Source organism: Procambarus clarkii, chromosome 31 (assembly GCF_040958095.1).
Source record: "Procambarus clarkii isolate CNS0578487 chromosome 31, FALCON_Pclarkii_2.0, whole genome shotgun sequence".
Classification (NCBI taxonomy): Eukaryota; Metazoa; Arthropoda; class Malacostraca; order Decapoda; family Cambaridae; genus Procambarus; species Procambarus clarkii.
This window is the reverse complement of record NC_091180.1, coordinates 155,001-170,724: the sequence shown is the minus strand read 5'-3', so window position 1 is coordinate 170,724 and position 15,724 is coordinate 155,001. Positions and strand designations below refer to the sequence as shown.

Here is a 15,724-nt window from a genome sequence, read left to right as displayed (position 1 = left end):
ATGACTAAACGCTGCTTTCAGTACTTGGCATATGTTGGGTTTAAAAAGTCGTAATTTCAAACTGCGAAGATGTGCAAAGAGCCAGAATTTGGCTCCAAAATATGGCTCAGGCCTCGAAATTGGGATGTTTGGGATATTTAGAAATTTGCAAGGGGGGATTGGGACAAATGTGACCAAACGCCGCTTTCAGTACTTGGCATATGTGGGGAAAAAAAAGTCGTAATTTCAAACTGCGAATACGTGCAGAGAGCAAGAATTTGGCTTCAAAATATGGCTCAGGCCTCGGAATTGGGATATTTGGGATATTTCGAAAACTGCAGGGGAGTTTGTGTTAAATGTCACTCACTGCCGCTTTCAGGTCCTGGCATATGTTGGGTATAAAAAGTCATAATATCAATCTGCGAATCCGTGCATAGAGCCAGCATTTGGCTCCAAAATATGGCTCAGGCTCGAAATTGGGATGTTTGGGATATTTTGAAATCTTGCAGGGAGGTTTGGGACAAATGTGACCAAACGCCGCTTTCAGTACTTGGCATATGTTGGGTATAAAAAGTTGTAGTTTCAAACTGCGAATACGTGCAGAGAACCAGAACTTGGCTCCAAAATATGGGTCAGGCCTCGAAATTGGGAAGTTTGGGATATTTTGAAAACTGCAGGGGGGTTTGTGCAAAATGTGAATCACTACCGCTTTCAGTACTTGGCATAGTTGGGTATAATAAGTCGCAATTTCAAACTGCGAATACGTGCATAGAGCCAGAATTTGGCTCCAAAATATGGCTCAGGCCTTGAAATTGGGATGTTCGGGATATTTTTTAAAACTATAGGGAGGTTTGGGACAAATGTGACCAAACACCTCATTCAGTACTTGGCATATGTTGGTATAAAAAGTCGCAATTTCAAACTGCGAATATGTGCAGAGAGCTCGAATTTGGCTCCATAATATGGCTCAGGCCTCGAAATTGGGATATTTGGGATATTTTGAAAACTGCAGGGGAGTTTGTGCAAAATGTCACACACTGCCGCTTTCAGGACATGGCATATGTTGGGTATAAAAAGTCATAATTTCAAACTGCGAATACGTGCAGAGCAACCTGTCCTCTTAAAAAGAACGTCAACTGTTGCCGTTTGACTCTACGGCTGTTTTTGGACGTTATTTTGTCTTAAACTACGTCTATTTTCGCTTCCATGGACTATCTCTTGTTATACAATGAAATACCACACTCTTATTATTCTATAACTCACTGACTATGCTCTGATATATGTTCTTCAAGTAAAAATACATATATTTTTGCCTTAATTTGGCCATAATCCAGAAAATTCCAGCCCATTGATCTTTATATTTAGGAAAACATCTAATAAATTTGGAAATGAATTTTTCGTTCGCCGACAGTTTCCTGTTACTATTTAGTCTTTTATGCTTTAATGTCGCTGGTCATTGTGACTTTCCCAGGATTTATATATGTTTTGTAGTAGCATTTAGTCACACTACAGTAATTTAACTAATGGGAAACCTTTATAGTCGTCGTAAATTAGTAATAATCATTTATCAAATAATAAATTAGCAAACATGTACAACTTCTTATGTTACGACTATTCGGGTAGGCCGTTCTGTTTGTTTACAACCCCAATGTTTCAAAAAACACAATACTTTTAATATATAAGTGACTAAGTATGCTCTAATACATGGTCCTCAATGAAAATTATGTTTTTTTTTGTTAATTTGTCCATAATGAATAAGATTCGTTACTGTTGATCTTTATATTAAGAAAAACATCTAAGAAATTTGGTATTGAATTTTCGTTCAAATAAAGTTTCCAGTTACTATTTCCTAGTTATCCTTAAATGTAGGTGGTCATTATTTTACTGTTATGTATATAGAAATTTAGCATTATGCATTTATAATACAGAACAATTTGGTCGTTCCACTGCCTCATAATTATATAAAATACATTGTGACAAATACTTGATAATTAAAATCAGAGTTTTTTGACAACTATAAAAAATCCTGTTGAAATCATGCCGTTTTGAGTTGTCATACGCTTCTTAGTAAATAATATTGTGTAATGTTTGGCACAATTTATCACTGTATTTACAAACTGTTTAGGTATTAATGTATTCATTTTTTTTAATGTGTAATATGTTACTTAATCATAAACTTCTTTTGCAACATTTATATCAGTTATAAATAATTGTCGCGAAACGGCGTATGAAAAAATAAATTTCCCCAAATGAAATTAGTGTATCGGCGATCGAGCGGCCATATTTAAAAGTGTATACTCTTGTCACTGTTCTGACATTAGTTTTCGATGTACGTATTTCATTTTTGTACCAATGTGTTCGCAATAGAATGTTCTAGAAGAACATAAGTATAAAACGTCACATAAGGATGTGTTCGGCCGGCAACATATATAAAAACTACGTCGATTATACTCGTCGTGTCAATAATACAATTGTTTTACCACGCTGATTCAATGCCATACTGTTTTCTCAAATAAGCTCTTCGGCTATTAAAGAAAACGTAAATTTCATGGCGAACATTTGTAAACTATCCCCAAGTAGATCTGATCGAAATTGGAATTTATACAAATATTTATTCTCGTGTTGCCCGCCACTGTTATTCTCGTGTTGCCCGCCACTGTCACCCTTGAGTAACCAGAAACGGATATACAGTAAAAACTAGGCTAACTCATCCTAATCCTTGCACAAACCCTCCAGAATTTCTTTATTGAAGATCAGCAATTATTGCGCAGCTCATATTATACAGTTTAAGAATGAGATTTCCTTGTTCTAAAGGAATGAAAATAACACTGCCTTAATCTCAGTCGATTAAGGCAGTGTCTGGGATGCTCCCGGTGCCCGTGCCTGGTGCTCGTGCACCAGGCACGGCCGATAGTGTACGTTTAATTGTTCTTTTAGTGTAAATAACGGAATAAAATGTAAGACATAGTATGCAGATCTTTTTCCAGATGTCTTTTTTTTTCCTAAAGAAAACTAAGATATTGCGAATTTTGCTTAACAAGTACATTAATTATTAACTTTTTGTCGTTATTATTGTTATAATTAAAAGAATTACATCTTGTTTTTTTTGCTTATGTACAAAACATAGTCTAATAACCACAGTTCGTTGCCCCTAAATCATCACAACATAACCAGTTTACTCATGTCATCGCCCCTAAATCAACAAAAACAACCAGTGTATTATTGTAAATAATTATATCTTATGATTTCTCAGCAATGGTAAGACATTTTTAAGACTCTAACCTTCGTAAGAAGGTATGATGTATACGAACTGATCGACCGGGCTTCACAACAAAAACATGGCCACATGAGTTGGATTATTCCGGTAATATTGAACTACTGTTCATTGTTATTAGTTTAACAATACTGTTATGGAATGTCATAAGAGTTAGGGAATGTCATAAGAGTTAGGGAATGTCATAAAGAGTTAGGGAATGTCATAAGAGTAGTCACAGGGCAACCAAAGATACCCAGCTTCTGGGTACGGGATCTTTGCCCGAAACGCTATGCGTGCTAGTGGCTTTACAATAATAATAATAATTGATTTAGGAAAAATATATACATAGATGCAGAGTTACAGTACAAACATTCTGTTTGATTTATAGATAGAGGTAGTACATACAATACCTAAAGCCACTAGTACGCATAGCGTTTCGGGCAAGATTGTAAAATCATCATTATTCCTATTTTCTCTCTTAACCCCCAGTGTACCATCTCGTATATTAATAAATAAATAACCAGGTTTTTTTATGCGGCTGTGCTGAAAGCCTGACGTAAAATAAATCATTGTGTCGGAGAACAGGAAGCTACAAATTAGGCTTATATTGAGGTTCCCCCCTCCCCCCTTTCCCCCCAATTACAGGTCTGTCTAATTACCACAAGCTACCACAAGCTACACAAGCTTCACAAAGCTTCCTGGCAATACGTTAGTAATGAATAAATATGATATGTTAGGCTGACCTAACCTAATCAAACCTAACCAAATCTAACCTAACCAAATCTAACCTAACCAAATCTAACCTAGCTTAACCAAACCTAACCTAACCGATGCTTGGATCGTCGACTTGATTTGGTGTCACCATTTCTTTATTTTCGTCTAATTTCTTTATAAAGAGATACTTTTTCAGATTAAAATTATGTTTTTTCGTGTTGTACATTCAGTACCAACATTATAATGAGTAAATATATCTTATTTATTCATTACTAACATATTGCCAGGAAGCTATGTGAAGCTTGTGTAGCTTGTGGTAGCTTGTAATTAGACAGACCGCCAATTACTGGTGGAGTAAATCAGCCTAGCCTACTTCTTCCTAGCATAACCTAGCCAACACTAGCCAAGCCTAGTCTACCCTTGCCTAGCCTAGCAAACAGCCCTTGAACCCCCTACTGTTAAGACTCTGCTCTCTGATTGTACCTATGACACCTATTATTAATTTCCTTCTGTATCTTTAGCTCCAGTATGTTGTTATATTATGCTGTGCAAATTTGGGACCTGGCCCTCTAGTATCTTACATATATGTATTATTTGATACCATTCTTGTCTCCTGTCCAGAGAGTACATTTTGAGAGCTTTGAGACGGTCTCAATTATTTAGATGTTTTATCATTTATATGTTTGCTGTTTATGGTCTCTTTATTTCCTCTAATTCAGAGATTTCTCCTGTTCAGAAAGGGGGAGTCAGTACCGAGCAATACTCAAGATGGGACAGCACCAGTTATTTGAATAGTATTAGCATTACTGTGGGTGGGGTCTTTGAATTTTAACATTCTCATAAACCATTCCATTATTTTTCTGGCCGCCTCTATATTTGCTCGGTTATGTTCACAAAGTGTGAGGTCGTCAGACGTCGTAATTCTCAGATCTCTTGCATGTTTTTTCCTTCTTAGAGTAGGTCTGATCGTCCTGTGTTCCTTGTTTCATTTAATTTCCTCGTTTCTACCATACTTCAGCACCTGTAACTTATCACTGTTAAAATCATGTTATTTCTGTTTTTTCAATGTCTCCTACAGTGCCAATTTTCTTGTGTCTTCTGTATCATCTTTAGAGTTTCATTGTTCAAATGTGTTATAAAATACATGCACCACCATCTTAGTGGTGCATATATGCATTCTACCTTGCATTTATATGCAAGGTAGAAAAATATGCATGAAAAATATATATGAAAAATATGCATTTTTGTTTTTTTATAATTAATCTAAACTGATGCTATTGTATATCTGTTAATAATTTATTTTTGTTTTTTTTAGGTAAAATTTAAATCAGACAACATTATCAATTGCAACATTACAACATTGTCAACAATTCTATCTGAGAGAACATTACAGCAATGGCTTCCAGTAATTCAAGTAAGTTACATTATAATTGTGATTTGTTTATAATATATACTTTAAATTTTATTTTTGTATGTTATTAATTTTATTTGGGTGTAAGTTCATATTATCATTAGATATAGAGTATAAAATCTTAATTTTGTTTTGTCAATTTTGTCTGTTAAAATTGCATATCTATTTCAAACTTTATTAATACCACAAAATGTTAGTTAAGTTGAATATTAATTTAATGTTATTGGAAGATCAAAAAACTTAGTAAAATAAGTATTTGAGTCCCAATTCAATTATTTGCAGTTCACAAATATGCAATTTTGATTTACATTGAAAATTCCAGATTATTCTTCTCTTATTTAAACATTAAATTTGGTTTACTTGTGTAATTAATAAAATCTGGTGCTGTACAGGTTCTCAATAATACAATCACAATTCTCCGCTCAGTCTTCTGTAGCACTGTACTGCTTTGTGGTCTTTCATTATGCTGCTACTGTGTTTTTTGTACCACTGTATTACATTTTAAACATTTTACTCTTTTTTTTATGATTGCCCAGATTATCTTTATTTACAGGCCAGAAGAAACCTTTCCAGCGGTGTTGTCCCATCTGCAGTAATGTCATTAGTGTTCGTCGACATTTCTGCAACTGTGGACACAGCTTTATAGATGAAAAGCGTAAGGGTGATGTAGAGCGGGAGGATAAATATAAGGAAATGGGTCGAAGAGCTGCTAAGCATCAAAACCTTTGCAGATCATTTAAAGCCATGAAAAAATCTGTAAGTATTTCATGCATTCTGTTATTTCTTCAATTAGAATTGTATCATATTGTATTAATATCCATTCTGTTAGGTTTTAAATTTTCCCACAAATAAACAGATTTTAAGCCATTTGATAATTAATTAGTATTAACATTTTCAATTTTGGTGTATACTGTACTTATTGATGTTAATAATAAAGTAATGTGCATTATATAAGTATTTTTGTGTTATTTTATATTTTTTTAATTTCCATTAGTTATGTAATTATACTTTAATGATATAACTATCAGTAGGTCTCTTAAACTAGGTAAGAAAAGTACATCTTAAGCTACTTCGGTACTTCTGCACTTTTGCAGATGTACCCAATGCTGTATGAGGGAGGGATGCTGTCTGTTTCAGAAGCTTATGGTTATCCCATCTTATATTCTGTAATCATAAAGTTAATCTCTTTTTTTTTTATAATTGAAGCCATATCTCTTGAACACTGTGTTCAAATTAACACTAAAAATATTTGTTATATTTGTAACTATTTTGTTGTATTGCAGGTCTCTAAGCTACAAGGTGGTGGTTATCAAGTTGCTGTCATCTATTTTAAGGTCTTGAGGTTATCTTGAGATGATTTCGGGGCTTTAGTGTCCCCGCGGCCCGATCTTCGACCAGGCCTCCACCCCCCAGGAAGCAGCCCGTGACAGCTGACTAACACCCAGGTACCTATTTACTGCTAGGTAACAAGGGCATTCAGGGTGAAAGAAACTTTGCCCATTTGTTTCTGCCTCGTGCGGGAATCGAACCCGCGCCACAGAATTACGAGTCCTGCACGCTATCCACCAGGCTACGAGGCCCACGAGGTCGGCAATAGAAATACCACAAAGGGCATGCTACCAGGAAGTGGTCTGTCAAGCAAAAATGTTAATAATCTCACCGAATTGTTTTATCTTGGTAATTATTATTATTATTATTTTGCATAAGCTAACATTGAAAATCATAAAACCTGCATGTTCCTTTGTGTTGGCAATAATGAAAAGCATTTACATAGTACAGTAGTTTAGTTCATATATTATGCATCCCATATCCATGTTGTTAGCGGTAGTGGAAATGGTTGCAGAGGCACATAATTAATTGGCTCCGGGATTGAACCAAGCAATTCATTTTAGCTAAGCAAGTTTCAATCTTGATGACCTAATTACATAATTCCATGCACATCACCACATTGACAAGGGGCTCGAGACCGACCATGAGTACAGATTTTAAATTAAGCAACTGACATGTGTGGAGAGCTAGTGTCACAATTGATATGTTTATCTTGCACACTGCCTCCATCCAGTGGACAGCGGTGGATAGGTTACAATCACTTAGTTACTACATACAGTTAGCAAACTGGTGATATTTGACCAAGATTTCTGGCAGCAGATCATTTTGAATGAAATATTTCCTCATGTCTTGAACATTTGTTATAGAATTATCCGAATTCACATATCTTTTTTCACTCCATCACATAGTGGAGGAGGGTGTGCAAATAATTTTGACACACTTTACTTTGCATCAGGTCTATATCATCAGATAATGAGACTTCCTTTACATATGGGTACCAAAATTCCCATAATGACATAGTTAATCATTGCTGCCAAATTTCACATTTCAGTGTTTCTTTCAATTAAAGTTTTTTGGAGGACATATTTTGTAATGATGATACCATATTAAATTTACGCATGTTTCTTAATTTTCAGCATACATGCAGGACAATGGATCAAGTGTCAACAAGATACCAACAAATAATATAGATGCCCAAGAAGATATCAACATCAGTGAGGCAAAAGAAAAGAATGGGGAGCAAGAGCTTAAGTTAAAGAAAATGAAGAAAAAACGAAGACTGTCCGAAGATTCAACTATTAAAGGTAATAAAAACTCATTCTTCGTTTTTTAAATTCAAAGCAAAACTTGTATATATTTTAGACAAGTTTTTAGGTTCCACAATTACATTACTGATTTGTTGCATAAAGTAGTTGTATTTTATACAGCTGATGAGTCACAATAATGTTGCTGAAGAATGTTGTCCTAACCACACACAAAAAGATGAAAATACAAAGACGTTTCGGTCCGTTCTGAACCACTATTAATTCAATTGTTAGTTGTATTATACTTGACTGCTGATATAATTTATTTCATGTATTCCAGTTCACAGTAATATTAAAATTAACATCAGAGCCTGACGGCTCAGTGGACAGTGCTCTGGGTTTGTAATCCTAAGGGTCAAGGTTCTATTTTTATTAGATGCTGAAACAAATGGGCAGTTTCTTTTGCCCTGATGCACCTATTCACCTAACAGTAAATAGGTACTTGGGAGTTAGACAGCTGATATGAGCTGCTTACTGGGAATGTGAGTGTTAAAATTAGGATTAAGGACTTGCCCAAAAAGCTATGCATGCTAGTGTCTGTTCAAGAATGTAAGAAATCTTTTATATATATATATACATACACATATATATATGTCGTACCTAGTAGCCAGAACTCACTTCTTGCCCTACTATGCAATCCCCGATTTGCCTAATAGGCCGATTGATTTACTTTATTTTCAATAAATTGTTTCCAATTAGTTTATTTGAATTATTATTATTATATTATATTAGGAACATAAATTATTGACTTAGTTGTGTGAGTATAGGTTACGTTTAGATAGGTTAGGTAAGGTTGGTTAGGTTCGGTCATATATCTACGTTAGTTTTAACTCAAATTTCAAAAAATTAACTTATAAATAATGAAATGGAATGATTTATCATTTCATAAGAAAAAAATGAGAAAAATACATAAATTCAGGAAAACTTGGATTATTAGGCAAATCGGGCCTTGCATAGTAGGCCGAGTATGACGTTCTGGCTACTAGGTACAACATACATATATATATATATATATATATATATATATATATATATATATGTCGTACCTAGTAGCCAGAACGCACTTCTCAGCCTACTATGCAAGGCCCGATTTGCCTGATAAGCCAAGTTTTCATGAATTAATGTTTTTTCGACTACCTAACCTACCTAACCTAACCTAACCTAACCTAACTTTTTCGGCTACATAACCCAACCTAGCCTATAAAGATAGGTTAGGTTAGGTTAGGTAGGGTTGGTTAGGTTCGGTCATATATCCAAGTTAATTTTACCTCCAATAAAACAAAATTGGCCTCATACATAATGAAATGGGTAGCTTTATCATTTTATAAGAAAAAAATTAGAGAAAATATATTATTTCAGGATAACTTGGCTTATTAGGCAAATCGGGCCTTGCATAGTAGGCTGAGAAGTGCGTTCTGGCTATTAGGTACGACATATATATATATATATATATATATATATATATATATATATATATATATATATATATATATATATATATATATATATATATATATATATATATATGTCGTACCTAGTAGCCAGAACTCACTTTTTGGCCTACTATGCAAGGCCCGATTTGCCTAATAAGCCAATTTTTCCTGAATTAATATATTTTTTCTAATTTTTTTCTTATGAAATGATAAAGCTAACCCATTTCATTATGTATGAGGTCAATTTTTTTTTATTGGAGTTAAAATTAACGTAGATATATGACCGAACCTAACCAACCCTACCTAACCTAACCTATCTTTATAGGTTAAGTTTGGTTAGGTAGCCGAAAAAGTTAGGTTAGGTTAGGTTAGGTAGGTTAGGTAGTCGAAAAACAATTAATTCATGAAAACTTGGCTTTTTAGGCAAATCGGGCCTTGCATAGTAGGCTGAGAAGTGCGTTCTGGCTACTAGGTACAACATATAAATATATATATATAAATATATATATATATTTCATTTATTTATTTATTTATATACAAGAAGGTACATTGGGTTTGTGAGAATACATAGCATAGTATTTACAATTTTGTAAAGCCACTAGTATGCGCAGCGTTTCAGGCAGGTCATTTATCTAATAGATAATTTTAATTAGGTAAATTCTAGCAGAATTAATAAAATAACAAATACATTGCAAGAAAAAAAATGAGATGAGAGAGAATAGTAGGTATATTAAAGCCCATTGGTATATTAAAGCTCTGATTGATTACACTGACAGCTTGATTGGTAATTTAAACAAGATTAATAGACACCATACAGCAGATTGACAGCACATATAAGAAGACAGCAATGATAACAATGGTAAAGATTTTTCAATATTTTGACATTACACTTGTCAATGATACAGGTCTATAATTGAGTGGGTCTTCTCTGCTGTCACTTTTGTAGATTTGAAGTATTGTGTTTGTGTGTGTAGCATGTGCATTAATTCAAGTAGAGAGGCTTTGTGTGTTATCTGTAGCTGCAGCTGTAGAGAAACACAATTTTTGTTTAATGAGGATATATATTTTATTCAGGTTTTCCTTATTTTCAGTTCACATTCAGGAAAATCAAAAGAGGAAGATCAGGGAAGCGAAAGACAAGAATGTAGAGCAAGAGGATAAGTCCTTGAAAAAAATGAAGAAACACCGACTTTCTCAAGATACAACTGTGACAGGTAATCAAAACTCATTCTTCGATTTCTAAGCAAAACTTGTACTCACCTAGTTGTGTTTGCAGGGGTTGAGGATTGGCTCTATGGTCCTGTGTTTCAATTGTCAATCAACTGGTGTATATATTCTTGGGCCATTCCTCCAGTTTGTCCAGTTTTAGTTATAAATTTTAAAGATTTAAAAATTGTAAAGTAATATAAACTTAATGGTAATTTAAGTAATGAAAACTTATTGGAACTTAAAGTAAAAATGAACTAGAATAATTAATAACAATGGATGACCAATAAAAGTCAAAAAGCAATTATGAAATCTATAAAATTAATAGCTTACTTACTATAATATAATAAGTACACTATAGTTTAATATTAAAGTTACACTAAAACACTAAAACAAAATGTGGTAGATTAAATTGAGATACACTCAGGTACACTGGATGATAAAGTTTATACTAGAGGACACAGGCAAAGCCAGTGTACTATGGAACAAGGAAGTAAAAAAAGAAAAAAAGAGACAATAATAAAGAAGACCCATTTTTTTTTTTTTAAGTTAAAACCTTTTGGAAGGAAAGGCAGAGCTAAAGTACACATTGGTAGTTAAATGAGGTTATAATTTGAACTCTGGTTATTCAGCAGCTATCCCACAGTCATTCAGGAGATTTGAGGTGAGCTTCAGTTGTTATAAAATAGGTTTTTCCAGTGTCAGTCCCCCTAGCTATAATTGTATTGTCTCCCACAAAACAATGTTTAATTACAGGGGAATTTTTCCAGAAACCCCGCAGTTTAAATAAGAGATTTTGTCTGAACCTGGTCAGACATTTATTCACATAAACATTTGATTTACTAGAGACTGCAGATTTGAAAAGGTCTGACTTGCGGAAGCAGCTATCTAGTTTAACTCAAATTCTCCTGTTATTTATACCCTCCTGTTGATTTGATACCCACTCTATAAGCTGATTTGATGTCACTAGTTTTGATTGAATATTTTGATCATATCTTGGATATTTTGATCTTTGGGGAATATATTTCAATATTTGGATCATACCTTGGATCATTTGGTCTTGGGGGAAAGACCATCATGCATTCATTCATTAATTCATGATGGTCTTGGGAGAAGTTTGTGAATGAATGAATGGAGGTTTTGGGGAGGCTTCAAGTGTGCTTTTTGGACCTGGCGAGTCTTTGGTTCCTGTCCCATCTCAAGAATATCTGATCATATATTCAAAGCTCTTTTTGTTATTTGGCAGTCTACCAGCTGTCAACTATTTGTTGTGATGTGTTTTGTTAATATATATTTTGTTTAGAATATACTGTATGGAAACCAGGGATACAAATATTGTATAGCTACAAATATAAAAAAAAATAATTTAAATATAAAGTACTTGTTATATATTCTCAAATAATTATTATATAAGTGTGCCAATGAATTGATGTGTGCTGTATTTGCAGAGCATCAAATCATGTAGATGGTAGGGCAAGTACCTTGAGGTGCTTCCGGGGCTTAGCGTCCCCGCGGCTCGGTCGTCGACCAGGCCTCCTGGTTGCTGGACTGATCAATCAGGCTGTTGGATGCGGCTGCTCGCAGCCTGATGTATGAGTCACAGCCTGGTTGATCAGGTATCCTTTGGAGGTGCTTATCCAGTTCTCTTGAACACTCTGAGGGGTTTGCCAGTTATGCCCCTTATGTGTAGCGGAAGCGTGTTGAACAGTCTCAGGCCTCTGATGTTGATAGAGTTCTCTCTCAGAGTACCTGTTGCACTTCTGCTTTTCAATGGGGGTATTCTGCACATCCTGCCATGTCTTCTGGTCTCATGTGATGTTATTTCTGTGTGCAGGTTTGGGACCAGCCCCTCTAATATTTTCCACGTGTAAATTATTATGTATCTCTCCCGCCTGTGCTCAAGGGAGTACAGATTTAGGCTCTTTAGTCGGTCCCAGTAATTTAGATGTGTTACTTTTTTTTACTGAGTAATAATTTTTACTGATGGTTTACTGAGTGGATTCTAGCAGTAAAGGTTTTCTGCACGCTCTTCAGGTCAGCAATTTCTCCAGCTTTGAAAGGGGCTGTCATTGTGCAGCAGTACTCCACTCTAGAGAGCACAAGCATTTTGAAAAGTATCATCATCGGTATAGGATCTCTAGTGTGAAAAGTTCTTGTTATCCAACCTGTCATTTTTCTTGCAGTTGTGACGGCTACTTTATTATGTTCTTTAAAGGTAAAGTCTTCAGACATGAGTACACCCTGATCCTTGACATTGCCTTTTCGTTCTATGTTATGATTTGCTCGAGTTTTTTACGTGGTTGCCGTTTTTATATTTTCATTTTGTCCATAGCGCATGAGCTGGAACTAATCTTCGTTAAACACCATATTATTTTCTGTAGCCCATAGAAAGACCTGATCTACATCTGATTGGAGGTTTGCTGTGTCCTCTATGTTGCCTACTCTCATGAAGATCCTAGTGTCATCTGCAAAGGATGATACAGTGCTATAGGTTGTGTTCTTGTCTATGTCCGATATGAGGATGAGAAAAAGTACTGGAGCAAACACAGTACCCTGGGGGACTGAGCTCTTCACGGTTGATGGGCTGGATTTTATTTTGTTGACTATTACACATTGTGTTCTGTTAGTCAGGAAATTGTAGATCCATCTACCTATTTTTCCGGTAATTCCTTTTGAACGCATTTTATGTGCAATAACACCATGGTCATTTATCAAAAGCTTTTGCGAAATCTTTGTAAATTACATCAGCATTTTGTTTGTCTTCCATAGCATCTAATGCCATATCATAGTGGTCCAGCAACTGAGACAGGCAAGAGCGCCCTGTTCTGAAACCATGTTGTCCGGGGTTATGCAGATGCTGTGATTCCATGTATTTTGTGATCTTACTTCTTAGCACTCTCTCAAAATTTTTTATGATGTGCGATGTTAGTGCTATCGGTCTAATTTTTTGCCTCTGCCTTATTTCCTCCTTTATGAAGTGGTGCTATCTCTGCTGTTTTTAGTATATCAGGGATAACGCCAGTATCTAGGCTTTGTCTCCACATAATGTGGAGGGCCTGTGATAGTGGTTTTTTACAGTTCTTGATGAATATGGAGTTCCAAGAATCCGGGCCTGGTGCAGAGTGCATAGGCATACTGTTTATGGCTTCTTCAAAATCCAGTGGGGATAGGGTGACGTCTGATATATGATTTGATGTTGGTATCATATCCATGAAAAACTCATTTTGGTTAGAAATCTTTAGTGCGTTTAATGGCTCGCAGAAAACAGTCGTATTGCTTCCTCAGTAGCTCGCTCATTTCTTTGTTGTCATCGGTGAAAGTTCCATCTCCCTTTCGCAGGGGCCCGATACTAGATGTGGTTTTTGATCTTGATTTTGCATAGGAGAAAAAATATTTCGGATTCCTCTTTATTTCACTGATGGCCTTTTGCTCTCTTTGCCTCTCCCGGGTTTTGTATGATTCTTGTAGCTTGAGTTCAATTGTTTCTATTTCTCTACATAACCTTCTTCGCCGTTCTTGAGATAGGGTGCGACTCAAGTTGTTCCGCGATTCGCTTTCTTTGCCTATATAGGGAACGACGTTCTCGTTCCAATCTGCATCTCTTCCTCTTTTTTCTTAGGGGTATGCGGTTTAAACATATTTTTAGTGCTACTGAGCTTATTTTTTCCAGGCACTGGTTCAGATATGCATTTTCTAGCTGTTCTTCCCAGTTTATTTCTGTGCAGACCTTGTTTATTTGCTCCCAGTTTATCTGTTTATTATTGAAGTTGAATTTGCTGAAATCTCCTCCACCGGGAATCTGGACTGGTTTTGAAGGTCTATTCCCCATGGTTGTCATAACTTCAATTAAGTTGTGATCTGAGTAACAGGTATTTGTAATCATTATGTTCCTGATCAATTCATCATTATTAGTGAAAATTTTGGTCCAGCGTGTTCTTTATAGTTGGTTTTTTTATTTGCTGGTTTAAGGCAAACCTGTCGCACATCTGTAGCAGGTCATTTGCATGTGCCTGTTCATTTAGGCTACTTCCTGGTATTCTTTCTGATATTACTGTATTAGCCAGGTGCTTCCATTTCAGGTGCCGTAGGTTGAAGTCCCCAAGCAGGATGATGTTCGGAGCTGGATTTGTGAGGTTTTCCAAGCAGTGTTCTATTTTCATTAGTTGGTGTTTAAACTGCTGAGGGTTTGCCTCTGGTGACTTATATACAAAGACAATAAGTACATTTAGGATCTCTATTTTGATTATCAGCACTTCCACCATATCATTTGAGGTGTTTAGCAGCTCAGTACAGATGAGTGTGTCTTTGATGTAGAGGCTGACCCCACCCTGAAGCCGGTGTTTCCTATCACATTTGAAAAGATTGTACTCTGAGATCCATATTTCACCATCATGGTAGTCCGGCATTCCGGCAATATTTCTTATAGTCGCTGGGAGGACGTTGAACAACCGCGGACCTCTGATGTTTATACAGTGCTCTGATTGTGCCTATGGCACCTCTACACTATTTGGAAGAATACACACACACTGGGTACTGGGGTGGGCCTACCTCCAAATGGCCCCTTGGTAAAAGTAAACCAATTTTAACTCAAATAATCTATGCTAGGATTCTTGGAAACCATTGTGGCACCACAATTGCCCTTCTTGGTCTCTGTCTACCGATTGTTGTAATGCCTGGTGGCCTCTGTCTACAGACTACTATGGTTCCAAATTTCTGTGATTTTGGTGTTTTGTTTTTTGCAAGAAATAAATATTTATTATATATGTTATGTTTTCCACATTTTCAGCACATCAGTGTCTACTTACTGCTGAAGCAAGTACCTTCATCAGGGTTCCCAAAGATCATATCTTAGAAGGGTCGAAGACGTCCATTATTTTGAAGCCATCAAATAGAAAAGAAGAAAGAAATAATTTGAAGATAGTCAAGAAGGAAGATGTATCTGTTGGAAGAGGGCAAGTCATGATGGTTCAGAAGAAAATAACGCACAATTTGTCTGATAGCAGATAATAAACTATTTTTTGATAATGTAATTGAGTCAGAGGTGACTCCCATCAATCTTACTTCCTTTATAAAACAATATAATTTCTATGAA

At 35.5% G+C, this 15,724-nt stretch overlaps 1 protein-coding gene across 2 annotated transcripts in view; it reads left to right on the top strand.

Annotated features, from left to right (window-relative positions):
• Positions 1–3,097: 3,097 nt before the first annotated feature.
• LOC138370303 (glutamic acid-rich protein-like) overlaps positions 3,098–15,724 on the top strand; it is a 12,689-nt gene continuing 62 nt past the window's right edge. Inside the window, exons 1-7 of one of the 2 annotated variants that reach the window (XM_069334320.1) lie at positions 3,098–3,343; positions 5,265–5,363; positions 5,914–6,116; positions 6,644–6,805; positions 7,826–7,993; positions 10,518–10,640; positions 15,419–15,724. The exon at positions 15,419–15,724 is cut by the window's right edge and continues 62 nt beyond it. In XM_069334320.1, the coding sequence (XP_069190421.1) occupies positions 7,831–7,993; positions 10,518–10,640; positions 15,419–15,639 (507 nt within the window). In that variant the 5' untranslated portion in view covers positions 3,098–3,343; positions 5,265–5,363; positions 5,914–6,116; positions 6,644–6,805; positions 7,826–7,830 and the 3' untranslated portion in view covers positions 15,640–15,724. The other variant, XM_069334319.1, reaches the window with a different exon arrangement.